Source organism: Megascapheus bottae, chromosome 4 (assembly GCF_031878675.1).
Source record: "Megascapheus bottae isolate mThoBot1 chromosome 4, mThoBot2.hap1, whole genome shotgun sequence".
NCBI classification, from domain to species: domain Eukaryota; kingdom Metazoa; phylum Chordata; class Mammalia; order Rodentia; family Geomyidae; genus Megascapheus; species Megascapheus bottae.
In genome coordinates this window covers 47,950,080-47,970,245 of record NC_143512.1, presented here as the reverse complement: position 1 = coordinate 47,970,245, position 20,166 = coordinate 47,950,080, and the positions used below count along the sequence as shown (strand labels likewise).

At 43.1% G+C, this 20,166-nt stretch overlaps 1 protein-coding gene across 1 annotated transcript in view; it reads right to left on the bottom strand.

Annotated features, from left to right (window-relative positions):
* Positions 1 to 1,452: 1,452 nt before the first annotated feature.
* Positions 1,453 to 20,166, bottom strand: part of Sv2c (synaptic vesicle glycoprotein 2C) — a 92,720-nt gene continuing 74,006 nt past the window's right edge. Inside the window, exons 4-12 of the mRNA XM_090331136.1 lie at positions 18,846 to 18,979; positions 18,315 to 18,404; positions 15,716 to 15,826; positions 15,234 to 15,322; positions 14,322 to 14,486; positions 13,554 to 13,687; positions 11,054 to 11,257; positions 10,458 to 10,617; positions 1,453 to 1,873 (exon numbers count right to left, since the gene is read on the bottom strand). Of these exons, the coding sequence (XP_090187262.1) occupies positions 1,690 to 1,873; positions 10,458 to 10,617; positions 11,054 to 11,257; positions 13,554 to 13,687; positions 14,322 to 14,486; positions 15,234 to 15,322; positions 15,716 to 15,826; positions 18,315 to 18,404; positions 18,846 to 18,979 (1,271 nt within the window). The 3' untranslated portion in view covers positions 1,453 to 1,689. The remainder of the gene's footprint in view (positions 1,874 to 10,457; positions 10,618 to 11,053; positions 11,258 to 13,553; positions 13,688 to 14,321; positions 14,487 to 15,233; positions 15,323 to 15,715; positions 15,827 to 18,314; positions 18,405 to 18,845; positions 18,980 to 20,166) is intronic.

The window sequence follows — 20,166 nt, the reverse complement described above, 5'->3', positions numbered from 1 at the left end:
AGAGCTTTTCACAGAATCTGAGTTCCAGGAAGGAGGGATGGGGGTGGTGAGGCAGATGGGCTTGGCAGGGAGGGAGAGGAGGGGAAGAGGGAGCCCAGGGAACTGCTAGGACAACTCTGAGTATGATGAGGAGGGGAAAGCAAAACACAAGTTTGCCTTTTTTTTTTTTCAGGAGACCTCCAAGACTATGGTCTCCTGACTTGGCCTGTCATAAGAAACAAGGATCGCACTCTAACAAGATATGGGCAGTTTAGAAAGGAATATTGTTGAAATCCAGGATTTGTTCCTGGCTGCTAGTCATGGGCTTTAAATCTACAAGGAGGCTTCAGATTTCAAAGAAGATGTGTAAAATGGACAAGCTGGGGGCAGGGCGGGGACTGGCAGAGATGGATGAGAGAGTCCTGAGGTGAGCAGCTGGCCCTTGGGAGTGTCCTGCTGACCTGTTCCTTCTGCCTGAGCCTAGGCAGAAGCCAGAGGTAAAACAGGCAATTGGACACCTGGAGACACTCCTGTGAGCCAGGCGGTGCCTCAGGGATGGAAGCAGGCTCCGATCCTACTTGGGGCAGAGCAGCCCCAGCTGAGGGATGATGGAGGACTGGCCTCCTGTGGTGATGGGAGCCAGGGAGATGAATGCTATCTCACACCCACAAGACTAGGGGACTGTGTCTCTCAAGAAAGAAGTACAGAAATAAGCATCAATCTGCATTTCCAAATGGCTTTGGAGGTGAATTTCTCCTTCAATGACAATTTAGATATCTATCTACAATCACCAGGGAGGAATAGAAGAATCAAGCAGGTAGGTATAGTTTCTGGAAAGTTCAATTATAGCCTGAGGAAAGGGGGTAAATGGAGGAAAAGATCTCTTTGAGTTGCTGACTTTCAAACATCGAGAGCTGTCTGCCACATTCAATTCACTCCTAGACAGGATGATTTTTTTTCTCTTAGATTTGTCAGAAGTTTATATTTGGGCTTTCTGTCAGAAATCTCACTCCTGTAGCTTGCCCCATTTTTTTCCTGCTAACTGACAGAGGTTTGGTTTTTCCTGTCAGCGGTCAACACTGGGTCTTACTTAAAGAGCCCCACCCAGCCCAGCATATGCTCCCATGGTTTTCTTTGAGAGGCCCTGCTATAAAATCGAGAATTGCTGGGTGTCCTTTTCTAAGTAAACAGGAAATATCACTGTTTGACAAAAAAAAATCCCTTTCCTCAGCACAAATGCAACAATATGCCCGCTTACATTTTCTGTTCCTGTTGTCTTAGAAGTGGGCTCTGTCTGTGAAAGTACTAACATTGACTTTGTAACTTCTCATCTCCAGTACGCAGAATGGCAGGGAAGCCTGGCCGATAAGAACATTTTAGAGATGTTCCTACTGTTCTGGGGGAGATGGCATCATAGTTAGAAACAAATGACAACACATAGGAAAAAATGAAACAACAAAACTAGTACATAGTCACATAAGAAGGGCAAGATAATGTGCATCTACATTTTAAGTCAGAGAGAGAGAGAGAGAGAGAGAGAGAGAGAGAGAGAGAGAGATACAGAGACAGAGAGAGACAGAGAGACAGAGAGAGTTTTTATACGTGAACACCTTTCTATGTATGCAAAAAAAAAAAAAATCCAAAGCCTTGAGCCAGTCAACAGAAATGACTCAGGAGCAGGACCCACACAGAGGAATGGCTTCTGTTCCATCACATCAGAACCTGGGTTCGTGTGTCAGGCAGGCGCAGCCCCACGAGTCCTCCACACACCAGCACAGTAGAGGCCAGCAGGATGGGGATGGCTTTGGTGATGCTGACCAGGGAGCCAAATATTAAGTTTCCCAGGACAGCCGCTGCTTTGCAGAGTGCATTCAAGAAGCCAAAGCCTGTTGCCCTGCAAGGGAAAGAAAGATGGCATCATTCAGGAAGGTCATGGCTCCCCAACATTCCAGTTTTACAGCACATGGCCTATGGAGCTATTTTCAAGAGCATTGCGTTGTATGTCATTGGAGCCTACAATGAGACGCTCATCAGCAAACCTTTAGGTAGAGAGGCTCAGCTGCTATATTGTGCCTTCGGTCTTCTGTTGGGCTTATCTGCTTGAATATTCTTTTTGTCAGTCATGGGACTTCAACTCTGGGTCTGGGCACTGTCCCTGAGCTCTTTAGCTAAAGACTACCACCCTATCCCTTGAGTTTTCTAGTGATTAATTGGAGATAAGAGTCTCAAGGACTTCATAGTGCCTAAGCTGGCTTTGAACCTTGATCCTCAGATCTCAGCCTCCTGAGTAGCTAGGATTATAGGCATGAGCCACCGTGCCCAGCTGATCATTCTTCCTTTATTTTGCTGGTATTGAACTCAGGGCCTTGTACACCCACTTGGTTTTTTTTTTCTGCTCAGGGCTGATTCTCTACTATGTGGGCCACATCTCCACTTCCAGCTTTTTAAGTGTGTGTCTTGGCTAGCTTTGAACAGTGATCCTCAGATCTCAGCTCTCAATTATCTAGGATTATAGAAATGAGCTACTAGCACCAGTTTTTTGGCAAGATATGATCTGACCTTTTGTTCTTGCTGGCCTTGAACTGTGATCCGTCATATTTTTGCCTCCTGAGTAGTTAAAATTACAGCTACCACACCATGCTGCCTTCATCCCATTTCTAGAGGTATTCTTTGGAAAGGACAATGTAAACGTACTGAGTGGTCTCACTGTGGTCTTCTGGGCAGGAAACTAAACTAGGTTCATATCGTGACCTCTCACTAACATCATAGGAAAATATAAATTTCCTTCTGTATCTATGCTAGTCCAGCTTTTGGGCTCTCACTGAGTATGAAAGGCACAGTAAATGCAAGGCAAGTTTCGGATATTTTTTTTTTGCCAGTCCTGGGGCTTGAACTCAGGGTCAGGACACTACCCTTGGGCTTTTCTCAAGGCTAGTGTTCTACCTTTGAGCCACAGCACCACTTCCTGGCCTTTTCTGTGTATGTGGTACTGAGGAATCGAACCCAGGGCTTCATGCATGCTAGGCAAGCACTCTACCATTAAGCCACACTCCCAGTCCCGATACTTTTTTCTTTTAAACCAAAAAAGAAAAGCATCTTATCTGCTGCAACATGAAACATTTTGAATATACCTTCCTTGGATTTGTGAATTAGTAAGTATGGAGTTTTCCTCTGGCAAGTCTTAACAACTATGTGTCATTACTTGGACTGTTCCTGGTGATGTGTCCCTCACAATCTAAGAAATTAATTGTGCTTATTTTCTTCTTCATACCTCACAGGAAAAGGGACTACTGTGTCTCCTTGAGCTTCAGGGACCCAGTTCCTGTATTTATGTAATGCTGATGACTTCATTGGCTAAAATGCACATATTAAAGTGGAGAAAAAAGACTTTTTTTTGGCTAAGACACCAAGGAAACAGAAGTAGTAGGCTCATGAAGGCAGTAGTTTGGAATGAAGATAAAGGAAGTGGAATATTGGATGGAATGGAACACAGGATTTCTTGAGAGGAGAAGAAGCTGATTTTTGTATTCTCCTGTTTGTTTTTCATTATTATTGTTAGAAAATAACTACCAGAAAGATAAGAAGATTTAATATACTGATAAGTGTTTTCAAATAAAACTGTTGGAAACTACATACTCTGTACCAAAGATCATCTCCATGGAGATGGTTCTAGGAGGCTGAAATGCTTGGTTTCTTAAGATCTAAGCAGATGCAGGCTTCCATTTGTCCTAGCTTCCTCTCGTTCTGCACTGATGTGGTTACCAGTACCAGAAGTTCACTGTTAATTTAGGGTTTACTTTTGGTTTTGTGCATTCTCTGGCCTTTGGCAAACATGCAATGACACATGGCCATGATTATAAAACCACTTAGAATGTTTCTCTGCCCTGAAAAATCAATCACCTGTCCTTTACCTACTCATCCCCTCCCCATCCCAGCCCCCCCACACTCTCATCTCCACAGTTGGATTTCATTTACTTAAAATCATACTGTGTAGGCCTTTCAGACAAACATGTTTTACTGTTTACATATATATGTGTATATATGAAATATATGAACACATACATATACTTTATAAATATACATACATACATGCACACAGTCAAATCACTAGTAAATATTCTGAAAGGGACATTCAGGACTCAACAGGGAAAATTCAGGCAGTCCCTGAGAATACATTGTGAGCAGGGCATTGGTAGCTCATGCCTATAGTCCTAGCTACTCAAGAGGCTGAGACCTGAAGATCAAAGTTCAAAGCCAGCTGGGGCAAGGAAGACCATGAGATTCTTATCTCCAATTACACTCATCTGATGGGAGAGGTAAGGGGGAGCCTCAGGACACTGATTTCCCAAATATTTCAAGGGACTTGAAGGGTAGAAACAAGTCAGAGAATCCTCGTAGATTCTCAGAGATGTGCATTTCAAAATGGGTTTAAAATATTAAGGTAAATTACAAAAGCAACACATAGTTTCTGAATTCCTGTTAGCATGCTTCTGAACATAGAACTCATCACAAATCAGGCTTTCTACGAGAGTCCCTGCTGTTTTCTATCACTCATGTACCTGTTTGACCATTCACCCATTTAGCATATACCATTATTTTTGTAGCTGTACTGTTCCCCTTGGGGCTAAGATCAGCAGTGCTGCCATGAACGCAAACACAAAGAATCACCTTGGTTTAAAGGCGCTTGCTGCTAGAGTTTCAGGCAGCATTGTGTGCTCATTCCAGAAAGAGGAGAGAAGGAATGTATTCCACCCAAGCCGTCCCTTTCCTCCTCTTCTCCCTCCTGCTCTCCCTTCCATCCAGTTCCCTCACTTGCGTGCATTTCACAGCTCTTGGTTGTTTTTGCCAAGGGAAGTGTCTCCCTAACCTGAAGCATCTCTTCCCCAGATCTCACTCCATGCCCCTCGTCTAGCCTGGTCCTACCGGCTCCTGGGCACTGGGACTGGCAAGGGAACTTTTTGCTCCATGCTCCATTCTGGAGAGAGTTTTGTGGCCTTGTTGTGGTTCCAGTCCTTGAAGTCACCTTTCTAAGCACCAGTCCAGGGACGCCTGCCATACTCAAGGTGAACTCAAGAATTTCCTGGGGTCTTCTAGAAAAAGTCTTTTGTAATGGGCATTTTAGGAAATTGAGCTGTGGCTTATATAATGGTAGATAGCTAGCCTTGAGCACAAAAGCTCAAGGACAGTATCCAGGCTGTGAGTTCAAGCCCCAGAACCAGAAAAATTAAAAAAGAAAATACAATGTGCATTCTCTTTTGGTCTTGAGCCTTTTTGCTCAAGGTTAGCATATACCACACGAGCCAAAGCCTTTTTGATGAACTTTTGGGCCCAGGCTGACTTTGAATGGAGATCCTCAAATTTCAGCCTCCTGAGCAACTAGGATTACAGATGTGAGCCACTGTGTCCAGCTGTAATTGGCAATTTGGTGGGTTGAGCTACATAATCATCTTTTCTTTTTTTTAAATTGATACCTGACTTGCCTTAAGAGAAAAAGAACTAAATGTATTAATTGAAAATCCTTCCACAATAAGAACTCATTATGTAATCTTGAGTCAGAAAAGATTGAATTCAATTGCTTTCTGAACATTACATTTAGAGAAAATGTGCCTTGCTCCGGTGGCTAGCATCTTCCATAATGAGAGCCAGCCTTGCCACTCTTCTCCCCACCCCCGCCTTGTTAGCTCTCACACAAATGGCAAAGAAATTCCCTATGAGCTGTGAGCTGAGAGAGGACTCAGCCCAAAGCAGCCTTCCATCTCTCTCCTACCCTCACCATCAGGGGGCTTGCTATTGTTCATTCTTGAAATCAAATCCTCACAGACCATGAAGAATGGAAACCGTTGTGTTTTATCACTTAGCAAATAAACCTAGCTAGGAAGTGTGGGCCTGGGCCAGGATACATAATTAGAGGACAAGGAAGCACTGTACCAGGTAGTAACTTGAAATTCATGTGAGGCCAAAGCTCGTGAACACAGCCACAGCAGTGCGTCCTGTCACCAGGTGAGCTGATGCTTCCACCCCGACAGGTGAGCTGATGCTTCCACCCCGCCCCTCTTCTTGTCAGTGCTGGGAGCTGGACTCAGAGCAGGTGCTTTTGATTTTAATTTGCTTTATATTTTTTCCCATCAGAAAGGGTCTTATGCTTTTATTTTATTTTATTTTATTTTTTTATTTTTTGCCAGTCCTGGGCTTGAGCTCAGGGCCTGAGCACTGTCCTTGGGTTTTCTCAAGGCTAGAGCTCTACCACTTGAGCCTCAGCACCACTTCCGACTTTTTCCTATGTATGTGGTTCCGAGGAAGCGAACCCGGGTCTTCATGCATGCTAGGCAAGCACTTTAACCACTAGGCCAAACTCCCGGCCCCGGGTCTTATGCTTTTGCCTTAAAAGTACTTCAGCATAAAAAAATTAAAAAAGAAAAAAGCCACCCCTCTGCATATCACTTTTCAATGGCAATAAAAATTTAAAAAGTATTTCAGCAAAGCAAGAGGTAGTGAATAGAGTGGGTGAATTTGGTCAAGACTCTTTGTACAACCTATACACACTAATAAAGAGTGATAAAGGCACTCCAGTATAAGCAGTATGTTAGAGAAATTATCCCTAAGAAATAGTCTTAGAATGTACAGCAGGTTGATTAGGAATGGACAAGCTGGGACTGGCTATTTTCTCTTTGGCCATCATTCTGGAGATTGGCACCAGAAGGCTTGTTCATGCATGTGGGGAGGGTTGTTCGTTCACCAGTAATACGAGCGGGATCCAGTTGTGCAATGATACAGCACTCTGGGTGCAGACTAGAATCTAGAGCCCCCCCCCCCTCGCAAACCTGCAACTCCTTTTCAGGAGTCCGCAGGGGTTGCCTGATGGCGCCCCAAGCCTGTTGAGCCTGCTGCCTAGATCATATGTCCGTGATGTTGTGTTGCAAGGGTTGGTTTATACTTGTGGACAGTGAAGTCACTTCCGGTAGGTCAAGCTGGATGACTGCTCTATGCCTGTTTGTCTACTAGGCAGGTCTGTTCCCATCACCTAGTAACAAGGCTGTGGGGGGAGGGGGGATGTTCAGCCCCCACCCCCCCTTTTTTTTGTGGGTCATGGGGCTTGAACTCAGCCTGGGCGCTGTCCCTGAGCTCTTCAGCTCAAGGCTATTCCCCTATCCTTGAGCCAAACCTCACTTCCCATTTTCTAGAGGTTAATTGGTGATAAGAGTCTTAGGTCCTTTTGGGTCCCTGGCTGGCTTTGAACCTTGATTCTCAGACCTCAGCCTCCTGAGTAGCTAGGATTACAGGTGTGAGCCACTGCACCCCAATATACTTCTTTTATCCCCCCCCCAAGGACGAAATCTCTCGAGGCTGCCCAGATTAGCTCTGAACTCTTGCACTCAGGCGTTCTGTCCACCTCAGTCTCCCAAGTAACTGAACTGTAGGATGTAATGCCTTGCCTAGCCTCACCTTCCACTTCTAAGTGCCAGAGACAAAGTGAATCTGACACTGGCTGAATGACCAGCTTATAAACATATCTAATGGAGAGATAAAGAAAAGTTAAAATATGAAAATATAAACATACACAATATAGACTCACAACTCTAAATGTAAACATCTAATTGATGATATGTCATAAGGCAAAAATAAAGTAGGGAAAGAGGATGAAATACATAGGTTAGCAGGATAATTGTAAGATTCCTTTGTAACATGATCTCTAAAAAAATTAGTGATATCTTGCTTTATGACCACAGGTGAAGAACATATTCAAGAAAGAATGAAAGAAATTGTATTATAGAGCACCAGATCATGATGGTGGCAAGGAGAATTCTAGATGTAGAAGGAAGGACCTGAGAGGGCCATTTATTTCAAATTCCTCCTTTTCCATCTCAGAGAACAGAGGCGCAGCTGTGGTAAACCTCTCTGTGGACAGACACACGGCTGATCAGCAAGAGAGTGGTGATTATCGGTGGGTTCTAGGGAGGAAAGGAGAGCCCTTCTCTGTCTAAACAGGAGCCGTCCCGAGGGTAACTAATTCTGGGTTGAGGCTTGCTATTAGCAAACCCCATGGTTCTAGGTGACACTGCAAGCTGGCAGGCTTGGAGGGAGCAAGTAGATAGAAATGATTGGGGTTACATTTTCAAATCCTTATGTCTGAAGGACATGCACACAGGAGAAGGGGGGCAGCCAATAGACTGGGAAGGCAAGATTACACTGCCCAAAGAAAGACACCTGGTGGCTTTGCGTCTTCTCAACACTGGAGGCCCCTTTGGGAAGCTGAGGGGATTCCTGTCCAGGTATCAGTTCCTTGCCATATGTAAGCTACATGGAGGTGAGGTGAAGACAACCCTCAGATTGGAAGATACAGTAAGTGTGGACAGTGGAACTGCATCATGGCCACATGGTGGCAGCAGAGAGCCACTGCCTAGATGATGGACAGCAAGCCCCAATCCATATCCCAATGAGCCCAATCATGTGGCCCAGGCCACCATGGCTTCATTTATAACTTTGGAGAAGTTTAGGAGTTTGGCCAAACAAAGAAAAAAGAAGGGAGCTGAAAAATGGACACAGTGAATAGTAACCAAGGTTGGTTCAATCTATCATCACTTCTTTTTTCTTTCTTTTTGCCATACTGAAAATTGAACCCAGTGCCTAATGCTTGCCAGGCAAATGTTCTACCATTTGAGCCATGTCCTCTTTATGCAGCTCTGGCCTGCCTCAAACTTGTAATCCCCCTGTCTCAATCTCCTGGGTGCTAGGATGGCAGGTGTGTGCCACCACCATGGCCACTTTCCTTTAAATCATAGCTCATATCACAAATCCTGCAGTGGATTTCCTTTCACTCCTTGTGAAGACCAAAGTGTCCACTGTGACCCTATCACCTCACACTCTCCACCTTGCTCATTCTGTTCCAGCCTGGCAAACTCCCTGCCCATCTTCCAATGGCCACCTTGGGACTTTTGCACTTGCTGATGCTTTTGCTGTGAAAGAAGCTGCTCAGAAGACCTTCAAAGGGTCCACCTTTCTGTAGGTCACCCTGTGTGCCATTGTAATTCCCTGTCCCTCTGGTATTCTCTGTGACTGTATGCAGCTTTATGGTGGGCTCTATGTCCTCATAACAACCCTGACTACATGGTGCAATATGACTCAGAGCCTGTGTCACAGAAGCCCGCTAAGTTCTGAATGAATATGTTTAGGAAGCAGACACCCAGGATTTGTGAATTTGAAGTGTTTTACAGGGAGATGAACACAGCAAGACTTATAGTGTTCTTATAAACCCAGGAAAAGATGCTCCTAAATGTGACCAGTAAACCAAAATACAGGGTCCACTCGGGAACCCAGCAAATCAAGATTCTCCACGAGAGAAAACCCGTTCTACTCTGCTTTCCAAATGCTGCAGACTAATCCAGCAAGAGGCTTCCACAGGGACAAAGCTTAAGACTTGTGCTTGAAATACAAGGTAGGAAATGGTAAAAGCTCATGTCAAATGGTAAAACAGTGTCAGTTCAGCTGTAACTATTCAACCATAAAGCTCTAGCCCAAAGCCCTTCCTTCTAACACTTTCTCTGATAGGAATCATTAAGTAGTTGTGACTTTACTTTAGGACTGGATGAGTAAATTTCCTCCAGCCATCTTTTCTTTTTCTGTCACAAGAAATTGTATTGGGCTTTCCTCCAATAGACTAGGAGAGTTAAAAGATACATTCTAGAGACTTCTGTTTGTGGTTGTTAATGTCGAGCTCAGGCAGACACCTGCAGGTAAGAGGCAATGACTCTCCTGGAGAGCCCCACACCAGGTGGGTCAGGATAGGTTATTAAATACTAATCTCCAGCCAAGTGCCAATGGTTCACACCTGCAATCCTGGCTACTCCAGAGACTGAAATATGAGGATCATGTTTCAAAGCCAGCTCAGTCAGGAAAGTCTGCAAAACTTACCTTTAACCCCTGAAAAGCCAGAAGTGGAGTTGTAGCTCCAGTGGTAGAGCACTAACCTTGAGCCAAAAAGCATAAGGACAGCTCCGAGTTCAAAAAATGTCCAGCACAAAAATGTTCAAGGGGCCGGGAGTTTAGCCTAGTGGTAGAGTGCTTGCCTAGCAGACACGAAGACCTGGGTTCGATTCCTCGGTACCACATACATAGGAAAAAGCCAGAAATGATGCTGTGACTCAAGTGGTAGAGCTCTAGCCTTGACAAAGCCCAAGGATAGTGCCCAGGCCCTGAGTTCAAGGCCCAGGACTGGCAAAAAAAAATGTCCTGACCGTCACTGAGAGATTACAGCTCCTTCTTATCATTAGCCAACAAATTACCTCATGGAGACAAGTAACGTGCCTTCACTCCCTTATTAATTCTTGCTAGGAATAAAGTTTCCTTTTAGAAGATATGAGTGGAATCTACAGTTCTGTGAGCTGGTGGTGTTTTCTTGGGGAAGCAGCATCTGTGCTCACTTTGTCACAGGTTGTCAGGCTCTTGGAGCACCTCTCTCCGAGAGGCCCATTTCAACATACCTCCGGTCTGTGGGGTACAACTCCACGGTCACCACATCGAGAGAGTTCCAGGCTGAGATAGTCAATCCGTTGTAAAGACAGAGCATGCCTATCATCATAGATTCACTGGTGCCAAACCAGAGGAAGAAGCAGCTGATCCCGGAAAGCACCATAGAGCCACCTGCCAACAACACGGATAGAGGGCTGAGTGTCTTCTCTCAGCAAGCAAGGACTTTTGAGTCGCTGAGATCTCTCCTGAAAACAATCTCAGGGAGAAGCTGCTGACTGGACTCCATAAATCTCAAGTTCAAGTGCATTCACCTGTTTGAAAGGTCAACCCTCTCACTGACTTCTGAAGGCAGCAAGTATGAAATATACAGCACCCATTACTCAGCTACTTGAGTGGAAAAATATACATTAGTTACACATAATTAGTTTTTCAGTTTGTTAACTCATGGCAACTTCTCCAATGAAATGTAATTAGACATTTTCACTACAGTTGTGTCCTAATGAAAGAGGTAAGGGATTTCTCCTCCTGGACTGTGAATCTCTAAGGGGCAGAAAGCCCCCAAAAGAGACAGGCGCTGCTCTCATCCTTCTCAAACCCCAGAACCTACCCAGCATTGTTAAACGCCCGATTCTATCCATCAGGAGAGCAGACACAATGTTTCCTGGCAACACTGCCAATGTGCCCAGGAAGTTGACGAAATAAATCCAGTAGGCACTGTAGTCATCATCAAAGGTAATCTGACATCCTGTCTTGTTGTGAGAAAACGTGCAGTTTTGAAATTCACTGTTGATGAATTTGTATTCCTCGAAATCTGTAGAAACAGCAAAGACGATTCATCAAGCCCTTACCAGGCAGTAGTAACAGATGGGGACTTGTATCAGAAACCCTGTGGAGAAATCCATAAAGCCTTATGATGCTAGAAATTCTTTGAGCACATCAGTGTCTGGGCTGGTTTGACACTGTGTTCTCTCCTGTCCCAAGAATGAGATCTAGCTTAACACCTTATATAAAAGAGGTAGAAGGGTGGGACATCTTTAGTGAATAAGGAATTAAGTGAGAGAGTCCAGTTATTCTCTGACTTCCTGTAGTTGGCCATTATTAATTAGATTACATGCTTGCTCCTTGTTTTAAGTGTGTGTGTGTGTGTGTGTGTGTGTGTGTGTGTGTGTTTGCACCCATGCACATACCAGTACTGAGGCTTGAATTTAGGGCCCCTACTCTTGTTTGGCTTTTTCACTCAAAGTTGGTGCTCTACCACTTGAGCCACATCTTCCCTTTGGGCTTTTGGAAAGTTAATTTGAGACTTTTTCCCTGTGTTAGCTTTGAACTGAGATCTGCAGATCTCAGTTTCCTAAGTAGCTAGAATTGGAGATGTGAGCCATTAGCACTTGACTGCTTTTATCTTTCGGTAATACTTTGTTCCAATTATTATGTTACATAATGGCCATCATTGTAGTACTAATTGGTTACAAACTACAATTATATATATTATGTATATATATATATATAATTATATATATATTTTTCTGTCAGTCATGGGGCTTGAACTTTGTGTGTGGATGCTGTTCCTGAGCTCTTCAGCTCAAGGCTAGTGCTCTATCTCTTGAGCCACAGCGCCACTTTCAATACAGTAAAAACAATATGTTTTAAATGTTAATACATTGGCCTTGTCATTGTCATTTTCTGAGCTTGTCCTTGGGTTCTTGAGGTTGCAATTTCAGGTCTAGGTGGCTTAATCCATGGAGGGACAGGAGTCAGCCTCACTTGAAGGTTGAGAGCATTCAGTGTATTTTTAAAACTGAGTTTGGATCTACCTAAAAAGAATTGTATCTTCTTTGTTGATCTACCAGAATAACAAAATAATAAAATGCTAGTCTTCTGAGGTCACATGGGTTAGAAGATAGTGATAAATGCTACTGTGTACAAAAACAAAGATACCTGGTGGCTTTCCCTTGTAGTGCTAGGTAGTGCCGGCTCACACATCAGAAAGGCAGGGCAAACACTGATCTCCTTGTTAGTGTCAGGCTGTTACTATAGACTCTGTGTGTGTGTGTGTGTGTGTATGTGTGTGTATGCCAGCCCTGGGCATTGAACTTAGGGCCTGGTAGTGTTCCTAAACTTTGTTGCTTAAGACTAGCCCTATACTTGAGTTCTACTGATAGCTTAAAAAATTATGTAGTTTGGGGGATGGGGGGAGAGAAAATGGGAACAAAAACATAAGAAGGGATATCAATGTGTGAGAAGTAATGCACCTTCTATCTGGAGAATATAACTGCAACCCCTCTATACATTGAAATAAAAAATTATTAAATAAAAGAAGAAATTTCTACTAGCATGGTAGAAGTTTGAATGTTTTGTCATATTCCTGCCATTTCAAGCCTGAATTTAAAAATACTACTGATCTAATCTATAGAAATATGGAATTGAGATTATATAATGAATAAAACAAAGTACCTTATAATAAAACAAAAAAATTATATAGTTTGCTGGACAGGAGAGTCTGATGGTCTTTCCTGTCTGGGCTGGCTTTGAATCGTGATCCTCAGATATCAGGCTCCTCAGTAGCAAGGAGGACAGGAGGGAGCCACTGACACCCGCCTAAATTTCTTAATTTTCTTAAGTCCCAACTACTGGGTAAACTATCTGAGATAAGAAGTATCTAATGACCTACATGTGAAACAGCACATACTGGGGTTAAATCGATGCTTCATTCTCTTCCTTTGCTTCTTCAGGGAGTTTCCCAGATGTATATGGAGTGAGATAAAACGTTATATTTAATGTCCCATAAAATAGACATATTTTGTTGACTTAACAGGAACACTACATTCTGAGACTCGGATTATTAAAGCAAAGAAATTATATGTCCAATCTTTGCTTTAAAACTTATTTACAAAGAGATTTATTTTTAACCAACTTTGAATTTGGGTAAGTCAAAACAATACAAGTGTACCTTTGATTCAACCTCATTCAGGAAACTTGTTCATTTACACTTCAGTCTACTTTCTATACAGACCTCTGGCCACACTGTCACATGGTTATCGCATATCTGCCAGAAGAGAAGCCTTTTGCACAGGCCCCAGCCAGAACCCTGCAAAGCCCATACCTACCTGTGTTGTCGAAAATGGTGTTGATAAAGGTGCAGTTCCTGAAGTAGGTGTTGACTGAGGTCACATCCTCAAAGGTACAGGACTTAAACACGGAGTCCTTGAACATTACGGACTTGAATTTCACTCCTAGGAATCTGTTCAACACACACACACACACACACACACACACACACACACACACACACACACACACACATTCATGTCAGTAGAATTCAAGGCTAAGTCAAACAGGTTTACAGACTTTAGACTTTCTTAATCAGAGAAACATTGCCTCTGGACTCTCTAAGCTCTTTGTACCTCATACATCCTCTCCATTGGCTGGATTTCAGGTTTCTTCTCTAAATTAAATAACTGTTTCACATCTTATTCTCCAATATTCTTTACTCTTCAATAACTTATTACTTTTTAAATTTGGAGATATTGGGATTAGAACGTGAGGACTTGCACTTGTTAGATAGGTGTTCTGTCACTCAAGCCATGTCCCCAGCCCTTAAATTGCTTTCATTGCTCTAAGGACTCTACAGTTGTTCACATCCATCAGAGGGCCTGCTCAATAAATGCAAAACAACTCAGTTTCAGAACTTTAACTGAAGTAGCTGATGTGGGTGAGCAGATTTAAAATCCAGTTGGGAACATTGAAATTCAATGTGAAAATGACTAGATGACACTAAAACAAAAGCACAACTGTGGGTTTCAGAGCACTGAGTCTTAGTAAGAAATTGGCTTCATGATTCGGTAGCAACTTAAGTTAGTTTAAAGATTCTAGACCTGCCATTGTCGTATTCCATTCCAGTATGAATCTGATTTTCCATTGTGAAGTTAATACTGAAATTTGCATATTTATCCCTTTGCACATTTCTAGTTAGCAGTGCATATTCATCAGATTGCAGATGTTTAATGACATCAGGGAACCACACAGATAATCCATAGTACCTGCAATGACAAAGAAATGTGAGTTTGTGAAGGTATTCTCACACAGAGGCAGTGAGTACCTCCTACTATTTCAGATGGGTGCTGGATCCCACAGAAGAAATCCCAGTTAGGAATGGATTCTTATAATCATTGAATCGATCATTATGCAGTGATTGCTGTGCCACCTTCCATGCCCAAGATTCATATGCAAAAGTTAAGCTCGAAAGATAGCTGAGAGTTAGCTGGGAAACTTCAATATATAATTCAGAAACACTTTCTTTACAAAGAAAAGGGGTTCATATACACACACATGACACTCCAGATAGATCAATGTGATATATTAAGAAGTGAGTCTTTTAGGAGGAGCCCTCATGAAAAGGTTTAAGAAAATGTCGTTGGTGTGCAGAAGCTAGGTGCCAGTGGCACCTATAATCCTTGCTACTCAGGAGGCTGAGATCTGGAGGAAAAGTTTGAAGCCAACCTGAGCAGAAAAGTTTGTGAGACTATGCCCAAAACAGAACAAAGCTGGGCTAGAATACTCAAGTGACAGACTTTTCAAGTACATTGATTTACCAGCCCAGTTTTTTTTATGACAAGACAAAAATAAAAGAGTTTATCAATAAAACCCATAACTGTCATAGATCTAAAGCAGAAACACTCTCCCCTAGTAGGTTAATAGCATCAGGTAGTCTTAGAAGAAAGCATGACCAGGAGTGAATTTATGACATTTAATAAATTTTATTTGCCAAGAATTTAAATATCACTTACCCAAAGGATAGAGTGAACCACACAATGGTTAGCTTTATTGTATTTTCCCTGACTGGGTAGTTGAAGCATCTCATAAAAGTCAACCAGATCTGTGGAATATTAGAGTTAGTTTTTTTTATGTGGTTTTAGAGATAACCCCTCTCCCCACACCCCACACATTCCACCAAATTATAAAAAGCTGAGATTTTGTTGAGCTCAATTCATTTCAACTTAAAATGCAACTGAGGGCCACAAGGAACCACAAACACTGGAGGTTTTGCTGTTCGGCTTTCTGGAGGCCAGTGGGCTTCAGGATAGGACTTCACTGTCCAAACCCTGGCCCAACACATCTAAAGGGATCTATCTGCTAGGCAGTCTAGGAGACACGTGACTGGGAGGGAGGGGGTAGCATTCATGAGACAGGTACAGTCAATCTGTCCCTTGCCTGACCATTTCTAGGTGCAAGAAGTTGCCATGTGTGTTGGGGTGGAACTCAAACTTACTCCATACAGTTCTGTGCGGATCCGAACAAAACACCTTCTGTACCATGTGCCAGTGTCACTCTCAATTTCAATCAGCTCGTCCATTTGCTTAGGGGTTTTGATTTTGGTCACCTGTGGAGAGAACAGAGCGTGACATGCTGAGATCTTGTCTCTAAGGTTACTTGATTTAGGCTCACAATCTAAACGGGCAAAAACTGAGTCCAGTAAAAATGAGGAATATTTTCAATCACTCCATCCATATATATGAGACAACTGACATCAATCTACAGTGGCAAGCAGCGCTTGAAGGAACCGAGTAAGAATGAGTGACAGGAAGTAGGGAAGTGATGAAATGATGTGAACCTACAATGTTCTTCTCTGAGTTATTACTACAATACCAGGTCAACATGAGCATAGATTAGTTTCTGGAATTAGAATTGTGTTTCTTGGATTAAAGCAACTACACGCAATATATTTGTTGTGGGGAGCATACTTATTGGATGAGTTTAACCTCCTAACCGTTGTTCTTACAGTGCTTTCCCATCTAACTTGTATGCTACAATACCGCATTGCCCTTCTCTCCTTCTCCCCCAGCCCAATGCACAGAGATGACTGGCACACACCCACAGGGGTGGGGGCCAGATGCAAGAGGTGGCTGAGGTTCCCTTGCAAGCTTCCACACTAGTTGTTCCATCACATGCATGAAATAAAGGCTAGCAGTTCAATGTGCAACAACAGCTATGGCTGTGACAGCCTCCTTTTACTACGGGAGAGAGCAGTGCTTCCTATCAAAAGAAACCTGATCAGGGCAAAGGGGAAGCATTGTGAGCAACCTGCCATCCCTGTTAACCATCTGTTACCGGTTTTGGCAAATCTGAGAGTCATGGATAAGTTCAGATATACATATTACCCCTGTCTAGAATTTGAGTAGGTATTTCTAGAGAGTCTGCCAACATCCCAAATGGTAATTTTATTGTGAAATCCATACAGGTTCCGATACTGGACATTCACAGAAGTGGTCATCTTCCAAAATGAGCAAAACATAACAGGGTTCAATCATCGGGTCTGTCTTTTAAAAAAAATCCCATTTTAGGGGCCAGGAATTTGGCTCAGTAGTAGAGTGCTTGCCTAACATGCACGAAGACCAGGGTTTGATTCCTCAATACCACATATATAGGAAAAGCCAGAAGTGGTGCTGTGGCTCAAGTGGTAGAACTCTAGCTTCGAGAAAGCCCAAGGACAGTGCTCAGAGCTCTGAGCTCAAGCCCATGACTGGCAAAAAAAGTTTTATGAATAAAAATGAAATGAACATAGAGGGACCTTCTTAGTCAGGAACCATTTCATAAGGTGGCACATGTTTTTGTTTTGTTTTATTTTCTGTACGAGGGTTTAAATTCAGGGATCCATACTTGCTAGGCAGGATATACATCCTGAGCCAAGCATGGAAAGTGGACTTATTTTTTAGTAGGATCTTGCTGTTTGCCCAGGATTGCATTTCTCCTGTCTCCACTGTAGTTGGTATAGAAGGCATGTGCCACCATGCCTAGCTTTTTTCTGTTTACTATGGGGTCTTTCGGCCCAACACACCTGGAGGATCAGATTGATCCTCTTGATCTTAGTCTTCTTTGTTGTTAGGATTACAGGGTGTGGTGTTTGTTTTGCTTTACACTACTGGCATCTGAACTCAGAACTTCTTACTTGCTAGGCTCCCACTCAGCTGCCTGAGCTACACACCCAGTTAACATTTCCCAACTGTAAGGATATTTAAGTTACTGAAAATTTTAGTTAGATTTCTCCTTATGTTTCAGTGCATGTACTTCCAAAGCTATTTTAGACAAAAACATTTTTAGTCTGTTGTATGACTGTCTATATTAAAAGATTTAAAACCCTCATTCCTTCCCAAAATCCTATTTTTACTTGGTTGACTAGCTTTTCACACAGAGAATAAACTATAACAAGTAAATGGAAGCCCATGCCAGTCAGAGCGAATGATAAAGGCCAGACCAGGACAGCTTAAGTGGCAGGTCTGAGGAATTTTAAGACAAGTATATCTGCCAAAAGGAGTCCTAGGTCATTAGACACGGGGTTGGGCAGGTTGTTGGGTCCAGATTGAAGATTTCCATCTTTATCCTGGAAGTAATGTGAAGTTGGCAGAATGGGAATTTAACAAGCATCTTATATCACGTGTGTCCTTGCGCATGCATGTATGGTATAACAGAGATACATTTTGAATATAAAGTCTCTGATTCCTTTGTACCTGATGTTTATATTAAACCCCATCAAGTCAAAGTCATGCATTTGGATTTTCTTTCTCTGGTTCACCACCTGGCTTCCTTCTTTTTCCAAATGCACTTGAAATATTGACTTGGCCACATAGAAAATATTCATCTTTATAGAAGAATATGATTGAGGGCAGGGAATTTGACCCTTTGCTTGTCTGTGTAAATAAAGTCTTATTGGAATATAGCAACATCTATTAGCTCACATAATGTCTACGACTGGTTTTGCACTGAAATGGCAGAGCTGAGTAGTTGTGACAGAGACTGTAGGGCTTGCAGAGCCGAGAAGATATGCAGTCTGGTAATGGCCAGACAACATGTTTCCTGAGGTGCAGACTCACCGTGAAGACTTTCTCAGGCTGCCCCCGGGCTCTCATGTTGGTGTCATGAATTAACTTCAGAATCATCCAGGCTTCATCGTGTTTTCCAACCTAAGAAATGTACATGCAGGGATGGGCTAGGAGTCAAACATAATGTCCTCCATCATTCCCAGAAAGCATCCTGTTGTCAGATCAGATAGAATGCGATTGTACCACTGTATTTAGATATGTCCCATGGGAAATACACAGGATAGCACCAAACGCATTAGCAGTTCAAAGAATGGGCCTTTAATTAGAAAGAATACCTAAGAATATTTAAGTTCATGGTCTCTTCCTTGAGCAAGTCATTTGTTTTTAAGAAGGAACATAATTGTTTTCTGGCCACAAGGATGCTTTTTCACATGTGGGTTGCTCTATAAGAAGCAAGCCCTGTACTATTCCCTATTTAGGAAGGAATATATATACCTTCCAAAGAGGCAAATTTAAATTAGTAAGGACTCTTTCCATGGTAATATAGGAGGGTTATTGTGTATCTATAATCATCAGCTTTACCTCCAGCAAGAACCGAGGGCTCTCAGGCATGAAGGTGAGGGCCACCACCGAGGAGACGCAAGGCAGCGCGCACACGATGACGAAGACACGCCAGCTGTGAAACTGGTAAGCCGAGCCCATGCTGAAGCTCCACCCTGGAGAAGGATAGCAAGAGTGAGGGAGGGCTCCAGTGAGGAAGCAGCTGGCAAAGCCATGCTAAGGGTCTCAGCACAGATCTACAAGATAACTCATACCATACATCCATAAGGATTGAGCTGATCTGAGCAGTAGCCTCAGCAATAATCACTTCTGGCCCCTATCACAGGGCTGGGGAGAGAGGCTCTCATTAGGAAGGCGCCATAGTCTAAGTACAGAGTGCATGTGCGATTATGGACAGCCCCATCTCAAAAGCCAACATCATATTTTGGAGAATATATTTTCAATAGGTCACCATGCCAGGCCTCTTCTGTTTGCTTTGACAGATCACTCTCTACCATCTTTCACCTTGCTGTGTGCCAGGAGATGGCCCTCTGAGGACTGTCCCACCTGCCCAGTGCCTTGTTGTTGGTCTCAGTAGAGGAAGAGAAAGAATAAGGTGGGAAGGGGCTGGTTGTGACTTCCCTGGCTTCCTTTCCCTTTCCCTTGGCTGGGTCTGGCAGCTCTGGACTCTTCAGACTCCGGCTCCCAGACAACTTTAGCCACCATTTCCTTTGTTGGCTTATTCATTGTGGTTTCTCTTAACAGTCCCTTCATCTTTGTGAATAGTCTCTTATTAAACTCTTTTATAGTACTGGGATTGGAACTCGGGACCTTGTGCTTGCTAAGCACATACTTCCAGCCATTAAACTCTCCTCAATGCCATCACTAGTTTATTACCTAGCACTTGACCCGTACAATTACCAGGAATCAGCAGTTGAAAGATGCTTTTCAGATAGGCTTTCTGAGTTTTGTTTTGTTTTGGGCAAATCTCATCCTCAGTGTGGTTCCCCAGGAGTCTTCTCCATTTGCTATTTCCTTGTCTAGACTTCCCGGCCTGAATACTTGTATGACAGCTGTTTCCTTAACACCTCTAGGGCTTGGTTTAAAGTTATCTCCTCAGAGAGGTCACACACTGAATTCCAACTTATTATTTAGCCCTGTCTTATTGCCTAGACAGAACTTACCATTGTTTTGCTAACATTCATTTATTTGTTTATGGGGGAGCCCTGAATTCTCACCCACCGGTATCTCTCCAGTGACCTAAGAAAGTTCTGGCCCAAATGAGCAGCCCTTAAAATATTTGTTTAATGAACACTGTGTGTGCACACGCAGGTATGTGGCACATAGTGAGAATCTCTGCAGG